The sequence below is a fragment of the Rhincodon typus genome, unplaced genomic scaffold, assembly GCF_021869965.1.
Source record: "Rhincodon typus isolate 14 unplaced genomic scaffold, sRhiTyp1.1 hic_rhity00003093, whole genome shotgun sequence".
Taxonomy (NCBI): Eukaryota; Metazoa; Chordata; class Chondrichthyes; order Orectolobiformes; family Rhincodontidae; genus Rhincodon; species Rhincodon typus.
Genome location: NW_025968731.1, coordinates 291 through 10,994, shown reverse-complemented (window position 1 = coordinate 10,994; position 10,704 = coordinate 291). Strand labels below are relative to the sequence as shown.

Below are 10,704 nucleotides of genomic sequence, written 5' to 3'. Positions count from 1 at the left end.
GGCCTGCTGTGTTATTCAGCTCTACACCTTGTTATCTCTTTTCGGAGTTCTCTGTCCAAAGACAGGTTTCATCCATGGCACCAAAATCTTCATCATGGGTAAGACTAGGGGGCAGGTCCTGAATCCAGCATAGCCAGAACAGAGATTGTAGGTCATGCTATTGGCACCAATATGACCTATACTGGCCATCCAGCCGATTGAGCTAACCAGCTCCTGAAAGGAGTCAAAGCTGCTGTGTCAGCTAATACATTTATATGTATGTATTAGTCTGGAGCTATGGATAGTGATGGCAGAGACTCCAATTTCTTTCCATAAAAGAGCTGACCACAAATGTCTCCCACTGTTAATGCGCATCACTGATATGTGATGGAAGGATTTGCAGGTTGATACTCAACCTGTGTGGCTGCATTGTAATGACTCCTTCCTTGGCCATTGAGTCCTGGAGCAGGACTCAAACCCAAAGCTCTGGCTCAGAGGCAAGGACTTTACCCCTGTACTACAAGACCTCCTGAAGGACATCTTAACTATTGGTAATGAAGCACTGGATGAGTGAAATCTTATTCAATTGTTAAAGAGCTGGTTCACGCACTGTAAAGAGCCAGCCAACAATCTAAAGAGCCCACGGGTGTGGTCAGATTAATGGTAATTTAGAAACAAAGGGGGTTTTCTTCAAACCAAAGCTGTATTTACAGTCCAAACTCAGTCTGAAGATGAAGTCCGAATCTAACCAATCTACAGGATAGCTGAACTATTGCTAGTGCAAATCCATTACAAAATCCAACTCAATGGATATAATACAACATTGAAGCAAATTACTGCAGATGCTGGAACCAGTACTGAAAACAAAAAGTACTGGAGATCACAACAGATCAGGCAGCATATAACACTGGCATCGTTTTGGGAGGAGCCAACTGCCCTGCAGGGGTGGGGGAATTAAAAGAACTAAGATTACATTCTTCAACATTGTAAGGAATATAAGACGATCTAACTGCAACAAAGATTTTAAATGGGCTTGACAGAGTAGACACTGAGAAAATGTTTTACCCCTGGCTGGGTGGTCTACAAAATGGGGTCAGAGTTGCAGAATAAGGGGACAACACATTTAGCACTGAGATGAGGAGATCCCTTCATTCAGAATGCTGTGAACGTTTGGAATTCACTACTCTCTAGAGCTCTAGAAAGATATTCAATTATTGAATATACACAAGGCACAAAGGTTCACAAACTTTTGGATTTCAAAGGAATCAAGGGACAGGTGGATCATGTGTAAAGAAGGCAGTGAGATAGATGATCAGCTATGATCAAACTGAATGGTGGAATAGGTTCAAAGAGCCAACGGGCCTATTCCTACTCCTATTCGGGGATGCAGTGGTGCAAGTGTAACGTTACTGGACTAGTAACCGAGAATCCTAGACTAACGCTCTGGGAAGATAGGTTTAAATCCATGGCAAATTGTGAAATTTTGGATTCAATAAAAAATTGCAATTGGAAGTTAGCCTAGTGCTGACAATGTAACCACTACTGACTATAATAAAATCCCATCTGGTACACCAATATCTTTTAGGGAAGGAAATTGTCAGCCAAACCAGGTGAGGGCAGACGATGATTCCAGGCCCACAGCAGTGTGGTTAACTGTTAGCTGCCCTGTGAAATGGCCCTAGCAAGCTACTCAGAACTCAGATCAAGGGGCAATTAGGGGTGGGTAGCAAGTCCCTATATCCCATAGATGAATGAAACTTTAAGTTTTCATGTTTGGCAAAGACTTAACAAGGATATACAATAAATGTCAGGTTTGTTGGCAACACACAGCTCCCTAGAATAACACACAGCTCCCTAGAATAAATCTGAACAATTTTATAAAATATTCTCATAGAAGCTAGTGATGCCCTGTCAATTCAATCCAATTAGCCAGAAGGAAAACAACAAACCATGGCAACGAATTAAGTGCTCTGCATCAACTTGAATCACCTGCATTGCAAAATTGGAACCTAATTATTTAGATGTATGAAGGACATAGTAATAAGAAGATCTATAATATCATAGTCAACCTTAGAGAGATGAGCGCAGGAGAAGGAAGCACAGTGTATACCTGAGTCCAGAATATGGTTGTTGCGCAAGTCCATTAGCTGGATGGTGCAGTTGAATTTTAGGAGGTTTCCCAGCTGTGCTGAGTCCTGCAGTCCATTCAATTTGTTATCGGCCAAAAACAGCTCTCGCAGTGTCATGTTCATCTTCAACGCAGTTGCTGCCAGGTGGGATAACAGGCACATAGTAAGGTACAGGATGCGGGTACCACAACGGCCCACGATGCTGGCACCATTCTACATTACGAACCAGCTATCTATCCAACTGTGCTGACTGACCTCCAACAAAAGGGTAAAGTCACTATTGGCTTACCAGACCAGACAGCTTGGCATGGACTTGAAGGGCTGAATAACTGCCTTCTGTGCTATGACTATTCTAAAATCCAGGCAATTAAACTATAACTGAATTTTACTTCTCTTACCCAAGAGCATGAGTGGTCGGCCGGATAAACTGGCATTTTCCAGATGCAGTACCACCAGGCTGCTGCTGATTCTTAAAGCACGAGCAACAAAGGGCGCGGAATGGTCGAGGAGAGGGGTGTTCCTTGCATCCAGGTACTGCAGGCAACTGGTCTGCAAAGGAGAAGAACAATATTCATCAGAAGGAGATTGACAAGGGTAGTTTAAAGCAGTGAGAGATGCATAAGCCTACTGGTGTAATGCGAGAAGAGCATTGTAAACAGGGCACAATTACAACGTTTAAAAGACATTTAAATAAGTACATGAATAAAAAAGGTTTGGAGGGATACAGGCCAGGAGCAAGCAGGTGGGACTAGTTTAGTATGAAATTATGTTTGGCATGGAATGGTTGTACTGAAGGGTTTGTTTCCATGCTGTATGACTCTACGCCTTCTCAGAGTTCAAGAGGAATCAAATCATTTACCATTTCACTCCCAGGGTAAACCATCCACCTTGTAGCCAATATAGCTCAGTACTACAGCAAGCAATAAACTTATAAGGTAATCCATCGGGATTCACTCAAGCATTTAGTTTAATTGAGCCCATTTAATGCTGCAGATACAGTTCTCCCATTGTGTGATGTGGCAATTAGACAATAGGTTAGCCTACAGTCCAATGACTTTTGTGCACAATCTCCATTTGACACTTGCGGCACAGTGGTAGTGTCCCTACCTCTGGGTCAGGAGGCACAGGTTCAAGTCCCACCTTCCCCAGACGTGCCACAATGCTTCTGAACAGGTCGACTAAAAATGTCAACAATCTTCATATGGTACTTCTTTCGCTTTTGATTTTGAACTGCAGAATGGCTGACTGTATTTGGCATTGAGAAATGATAAGATCCCTCAGTGAGTAGGTTCAAGTAACTGTGATGACAGAAGATGGCAGTATTGAAATTGAAATTAAGCAGATTAGCTCTGGTTGGGGTAACTGGAAGAGATGCAGTGGAACATTTTCACTGAAATTGAAAGGAAGAATCTACAGGACAGTCATTGTTATATAGTGCAGAAACGTAAGCGTTATCAAGCGGAGAAGAACGATGACTGGATAGAAATAAGGTGTGAATACTGAGATGGAGCTATGGGTAACAAGAAAGGATAAGATCAGAAACCAGCACATCAGGGGCCTCGTTAAGACTGCAGAAACATTGTCGAAAATGACTGAGAAGAGATTGAAATGGCTGTCTGCTGTGACAAACAGAGAGAAAATGTAGTGCTGCAAGTGATGGAGATAAGATTGCCAGTAGAAGACAGAATAGGAAGGCCCATGACCAGATGGAAATATGCAGTGGCAGGAAGGCTTTTTTTAAAAAAAGCAGAATTGGAATGGGAAATGGGTGACTGACAGGAGGAGATATAGAAGGGTCATTGCAGCAACCCCAAGTAAAACAGGAGAATCTAAATGAAATGTGATTACTTAGTGAGACCACGTACAAACTATACCAGTCACACAGATCAGAAGGTTCCAATTGCCACAACACTGACGAATTAGTGGGGCTTGGCTGTAGTTGCACTTGGATGGTCTTCAGCATCCCAGACTTGGGAGAAGACAGCAGCATAGTGAAAACGTTATGGGGCTAGTAATCCAGAGGCTTGGACTAATGCTCTAGAGACAAGTTCAACTCCGAGCATAGACGCCAAGGGAACTTAAATTCAATGGTGAACGTGGAACAAAATACCAGTCTCATTAATAATGCTGGTGAAATTGCTGGATTATCATATAAATCCATCTGGTTCACTAATGTCCTTTAGAGAAGGAAATCTGCTGTCTTTATCTGGTCTTATATGGCCCATTTGCAACTGCAGACCCACAGCAATAAGTTCGACTCTTAATTGCTCTCTAAAATGGCCTAGCAAGCCAGTCAATTCTATTACACAACAGGAAAAAAAGCACTGTGGGTTTACCTAAACCATATGGACTGCAATGATTCCAGAACAGAATTCACCACTATATTCCGGTAGGAATGGGTAATAAATTCCAGCCTGGCCAGTGATGGTCAACACCCAGAGAACAATACAAAAAAAATAGGTTCAGGGATGTCTGGCCCTGTGCTACTCCAAGTGGTGCCATTATCCTTGGAATCCAAGCCCACAAATCCAATAATAAGATTGATGCTTACCTTCCTCATCATGTGAGCTGCAGCCTGCCACCCTCGCGTCCCGATGTGTTTGTTAAATGAGATGTTCAGCTGTGTGGCTGATTCATAATATTCTATCATATCAAACAATGCTGATGCACCCTGTAGAAATAAAAGTTAACATTGCTTGGCTAGCCTGTACAAATTTGAAAAAACACCTTCTATCATAAGGTTTTTCAAGGCATGTGCATTCATCAGCAGGGGCTTGCCCTCTGTAAGCAAAAGGAACACATCCAGGCATTTTTAAAAAAATTAAACTAAAGTAGAGGTCACGGGTCCTCGCACATTCTCCATGGCAATGACTTAGCTAATCAGAGTGATGCTCCCTTTGAAATTTGGCATTCTTGCATTTGTCCTGATGATTACAAGTTCAAAAGTCTCAATGTCTTTTTCTTTCACCATTACTCAGGTACTGATGTGTAAATATTAAGATAGCCAGTTTACATTACTGGAGCAGTGTTTTCAAATACATTTAGCGTACATGGCTATGACAGAATAAACACGAAAACACACTTGCTATTAGATTTAAAATGGTTCTGATGGACCAGAAACGTGAACTCTTCCATATCTTAAGCTGTTGATTCCAGGTTAGTCAAGTCCGCGGACCTAGCTCACTGGCAATCGGGGGGGGGGGGGGGGGGGGGTTGAAAGCATCATCGAAACTAATTAGCTGATAGCCCAAAAAAAAAAAAAAACTCATTGTCCAGCTATCTGGCACACAGGGCAACACTGCCAAGAACCAGGTACTGTCCATTATGTTGCTATCCAGCTGGAATCTCTCAATACAAGTCACTCATAGTATTTATGAGTACAAAGGGGGAAGTTTTATCCATGTTGCCAGCTGACAAGGCTGGGATAAATCCAAACTGGCACTTGCATAAACAATAATATCAAGATATGCTTTGTTTAAATTGGATCTAATTCAAATGTGGAAGTCAGCTGAAACCTAACCTCAAATATGCAGTGTAACCAAGGCGTTGTTATATAATACACATGCAAGAACAATATGAAGCAAAAAATATTAAAAATCTCAAAATACATCTGAAAATAAGTAAGCAGCTCACATCTTCATCCAGGTTGGTTGCCTCCAAATCCACCAGCTTAAACTGGACACGTTTGAAAACCTCTTCCAAGGCTTCAGAAGCTTTGTAGTCCAGTTTCTCACCTGTAAAGTGAATAAAAACCTTTTCAATAAACTCAGGGCTACCTCTGTTTGGTCATCCACCTGGTTAATCTTATCTTTAACTGGTTTACTTGTTAAAACTTCCAAGAAATATACATGCACAGCCATTCACCTGAAGCCTCTCTGTTTAAAATGTAACTGTACTCTTTGTTTTACGGATTTCTGTGGAGTTATGGTCTGGCAGGCCCAGATTATCCTCTGCAATGTCCTCACATAGACTCAATTTGAAGAGGAGACACCACACTCAAGTTCAATTCCCTCACTTGTACACCAATGGAAGATCTATTGTTAACTTTCAATCTGAGATTAATAAGAATTTTGTCAACCAAAGGCATTAACAAGAGATTTAAGTTAGGTGTATGAGGTTTGGTCACATATCAGCCATAATCTAATGGAAGGGCAGAACAGGCTTAATGTTCTAAGTGGCCTTTTCTTAAAAAAAAAAATCATTCACGAGTTGTGGACATCACTTGCAAGGCCAACATTCACTGCCCAACCCCACTTGTGTTTGAGAAGATGGTGGTGATCTGCCTCCTTGAACTGCCGTAGTCCATTTGGTACGGGTAAACACACATCAGTGCCGTTCAGGAGGGAGCTCCAAGATGTTGGTTCAATGACAACAAAGGAACAGCTATATCGTTCCAAATGTGGAATTGATGTTGTGCAATCTGAAGGGAAACTTGCAAGAGGTAGTATCCCAAACTGTCTGGTTTCCCTGCCCATTCTAGGTGGTGCATGTCTCAGGTTTGGAAGGTGCTTTGGATGTACCCTTGATGAGTTGCCGTTCCTTGGTTCCCTGCGGGTGTCACCCTATAGTAAACCTGCACAGGAAATCCTGGTTGAACTGTCTTTGCCAATCCGGATGCACTGGAACAGCAAAATTAACTTCCCAACTGATGTTTCCTCAAACTACAACTCCAGCCATCAATCCTCTAATATGGATTTTGGCATTAACAGGGTTTTCCTTAGTTCTGGCATGTTGTACATCAGACTACCAGTGTATTACACTGATAATGAACCTCATTGGGAGAAGAATTGCAACTTTCTCCAGAAAAGCATATGTGTTAGAAGAAGAAACTCAGACCAGCTTTCATCACGATCCAAATCCTCCCCCTGGTTTTTTGCAACCCTTTTGATAAAGGCGTTTTCAACAAAAAGGTGCTTTGGAGCCAACATCAGAAACAATACTAACAGTTCCTTCCAGTGTCTCAGCAAGCACCAATCTGTTTGGCAATAAGCCAAGGTAAACCAGAGGCCCCAAGATGAATTCTCGTCTGCGCCGAGTTTAGATTGCAGCTGGGATGTGCTGTTCAGAGTGAGCCGGGTTGGGGAAGGTGTGAAAATGTCAAACATCCTGCTCTGAATGCTAATTAATTAGTCGTGCTGGAAAGGACCAAGAGAACGTTTGGGAATGAGTTTAGGATTGAATTCAGCTCTGATGCTTCCCAAAGTTGAATAACTGGCTGATGCTTCCTGCCTGGGATCACTTGCACGGAAATGACACGTGAAACTGAAGGCAGGAAGAGACCAGCTACCTCACGCGTCATGAGGACTGGAACATGACTCCCAGTAGAGGCAAGCGAAACAGAGAAAAGGGCTTAGACCATAAGGAGACAAGTACATTGCAAAATTCTTTTCCAAACTCCTCATGCGATTAAAACCAGTCCAGGAGATTGCAAAGACTAACTGTGTATATAAGATTTTCATAGATGACAATCTTTTGTATAATTGTGAAGCAGACAACTGGGTTCAGGTCCCTCTTGATGCATAAGGTGAAGGGAGTCCAAAACTAGATAGCATAGGTTTAAGGTGAGAGGGGAAAGATTTAAAAGGAAACTAAAGGGTAACTTTTTCACGCAGAGGATGGTGCGTGCATGGAATGAGCTGCCAGAAGTGGTGGTGGAGGAGATTGGTACAATTACAATATTTAAAAGGCATATAGATGGGCACACGAATAGGAAGCGTTTAGAAGGATTTGGGCCAAATCCTGGTAAATGGGACTAGATTAATTTAGGATATCTGGTAGGCTTGGACAGGTTGGACCGAAGGGTCTGCTTCCATGCTGTACATCTCCACGGCTCACCACACCAGCTAGATACCTCAATCCCGAGGTTCACTATTCATTGGGAATAGATGAACCACACAATTACTGATTCATTCTGACACTTGCTGAATTTAAACCAGTGCTTTGACTCACCCCAAACAAACAGGTGAGATGTTTGACGTCTGCTAGTATCAACAGGAGCATAAGTCAATGCAATAATGAAAATAATTATATACTATTCAGGACAAACAATCTAAGCTTCTACGACTGTGCTGTTTCAAAGTAATGTCCCTTGCAGCCTCCCCAACCTAGAAATTTTATTGCAGTTACTTCACATCCATGTAGTTTTTGTCAAAGAGAAGACTCTTCACTATCATCCCAGAGATGCAATAAACATTCTGGTATCAGCCTTACCTTTCAGATCCAGGCAGTCCAGCCTCTGCGAAAGTTCTTTAAACTCCTACAAAACAGGAAATATAACCTATAATTACCTGCAAAACCAACAACAATATGCATCTATATAGGGCCTTCCTAAGGTGCTAGACAGTCTCAACAAAATTTGACAAAACGTCACAGAAGGAGATATTAGGACAGATGACCAAAAACTTGGTCAACGAAGCAAGGTACAAGGACATTGCAAAGGGTGCAAGTGAAATATAAAAGCAGGGAGTGCAAGGAAAGAATTCCAAAGAATTATAGAAGGCATAGCTGCCAACAATAGTGCTATTAAAATCAGGGGCATTTAAGGAGGTCAGAGTTGGATTTTGTAGGATGTTGGACAGGACAAGGCTACGTGATAGGGAGAGTCATGGGTATAGAAAGAAACAGGGTTGAGAACTTTAAATCAAAGTATTAATGGAAGAGAAGCCAACATTGGTCAGCTACCACAACAGGCAATGGCCAAATCAGATTTGAGATATACAGGTTTAAGACTTTTAGATGAGCTTATGTTTGCACAGGTTGCAAGACAGAAAGGTCAGAAAAACGTTGGAATATTCAAGTCTGAAAGGTAACAAAGGCAAAAATGAGGGTTTTAGCAGCATATGAGATGAGACAGCATAGAGTTGGGTAATGTTATAGTGATGAAAGAAGGCAGACTAGTCAACATGGTTGCTTATAATGATGTCATTTTCACTGCGTTGAGGGGTGTTAGCAGTATCACAACATTCCTATGTCAAGGTGAGTCTTCAGAAGGACCAAAATAGATATTATTATTTGACAGGCAAATTTCAGCCTCAGACAAAAGCAGAGAGGATTAGTCATATAGGACCTGAAACATTAATTTTTTTCTGTCTCCACAGATGCAGCTAGACTTGCTGAATTGTTCAAGCGCTTTCGGGTTTTATTTCAAAGTTCCAATCCCTGCTTGGTATCTCCCCTTGTTGAACCAGTCAAATCTAGACACTCCACTTAAGGATATTGGAGGTACAAGTTCGCCTCACACTGTATTATAGCTTTCTGAAGTACTTGGTCATAGTAAGGTTGCGCTAATATTATTTGGGTTTGTCATTACCAGACACAATACAGCACTTGGAGTTTGGTTCCCCATGACTCTGATTAAATTATTCATCGATCAAAGGCATTTGACAAAAGACAATGGCAGTGGTTTCACTAAATATACAAAGACGTGAAAGGATGAAGGCATTTATCTTTCAGTTCACAACCTCAAATCGTCATAAATAACCTCTCACTAATTATGTAGTTTTTAAAAGTGCAGTTATTTGTATGCAGCAAGGTCCTGCAAACTATGAAATTTCCCATTTTAGTGATGCTGCTTGAAGGGTAAACATCTGCCAGGATACCTGCTGTTCTTCAGAGTAAAACAGATTCCTTTACGAGACAGCAGACGCAGCTACAGTTTAACAAAAACAGAAATTGCTGGAAAAGCTCAGCAGGTCTGGCAGCAGATGTGCAGAGAAATCAGAGTTAACGTTTTGGGTAGAGTGACCCTTCCTCAGAACAGAGGAAGGCTCATTCAGGGACGCCAGCAGACTTGCTGAACTTTAAATTTCTGTTTTTGTTTCTGCTTTACAGCATCCGCAGTTCTTTCGGTTTTTATTTAGCTACAGTTTAAAAGCTCCAACAGGACTGCAGTTTCAAACTGGATTGTGTGTTCAAGTATCTGAAGTAAGTATGAGTCTCAAGCTCGTTAAATCAAGAATGGGGAGTTAAAATCTGGTCACAAGTCTAAAAGGGTCGACCTGAAATTTGCCCCTAGACAGACAACTACTTGCAAAACATGAGCTCCACCTCTAGGAGTGAAGGCAAGTTATCAAAGATATGCTGGCTCACTAAAATATAAAAGCATTCTCACGTGCTCTGCTGTTACTAGAGGAATATATTTCACAATCAACATCCTTGGTGTAACCACTGATCACAAACTGAACATGAAATAGGAACTAAAGTAGACCATTCAGCTCTTTCACCCTGGTTACGTGGAACAATCCCTCTTCCGTACCTACACTGGCCCTAAACCCCATCTCTTCCTCCGTTACATTGATGACTGTATCGGCGCCGCCTCGTGCTCCCACGAGGAGCTCCAACAGTTCATCCACTTCACCAACACCTTCCACCCCAACCTTAAGTTTACCTGGACCATCTCTAATACCTCTCTCCCCTTCCTGGACCTCTCTGTCTCCATCTCGGGCAACCACCTAGAAACCGATATTCATTTCAAGCCCACCGACTCCCACAGCTACCTAGAATACTCCTCCTCCCACCCACCTTCCTGCAAAGATGTCATCCCCTATTCCCAATTCCTTCGCCTCCACCGCATCTGCTCCCAGAATGAGGCATTCCA

General features: G+C 42.1%; 1 protein-coding gene across 1 annotated transcript; it reads right to left on the bottom strand.

Moving 5' to 3' along the window:
• Window positions 1-821: 821 nt before the first annotated feature.
• LOC125481687 (protein phosphatase 1 regulatory subunit 37-like) lies at window positions 822-8,391 on the bottom strand. Its single transcript, XM_048593554.1, has 5 exons — window positions 8,319-8,391; window positions 5,742-5,842; window positions 4,660-4,779; window positions 2,507-2,657; window positions 822-2,245 (listed from the first exon to the last, which is right to left on the bottom strand). The coding sequence occupies exons 3-5, from the start codon at window positions 4,756-4,758 to the stop codon at window positions 1,989-1,991; spliced, it is 507 nt and encodes a 168-aa protein (XP_048449511.1). The 5' UTR covers window positions 4,759-4,779; window positions 5,742-5,842; window positions 8,319-8,391; the 3' UTR covers window positions 822-1,988.
• Between the last annotated feature and the right edge of the window lie 2,313 nt (window positions 8,392-10,704).

What these genes read in the sequence shown, in the direction of transcription:
- LOC125481687 (XM_048593554.1), bottom strand. Translation starts at nt 4,758, where the DNA reads ATGATAGAATATTATGAATCAGCCACACAGCTGAACATCTCATTTAAC. An exon ending in CAGCTCACATGATGAGGAAG is followed by an intron (nt 2,658 to 4,659) that starts GTAAGCATCAAT and finishes TCTCCTTTGCAG; the next exon opens with ACCAGTTGCCTGCAGTACCT. An exon ending in CCGACCACTCATGCTCTTGG is followed by an intron (nt 2,246 to 2,506) that starts GTAAGAGAAGTA and finishes CCCACCTGGCAG; the next exon opens with CAACTGCGTTGAAGATGAAC.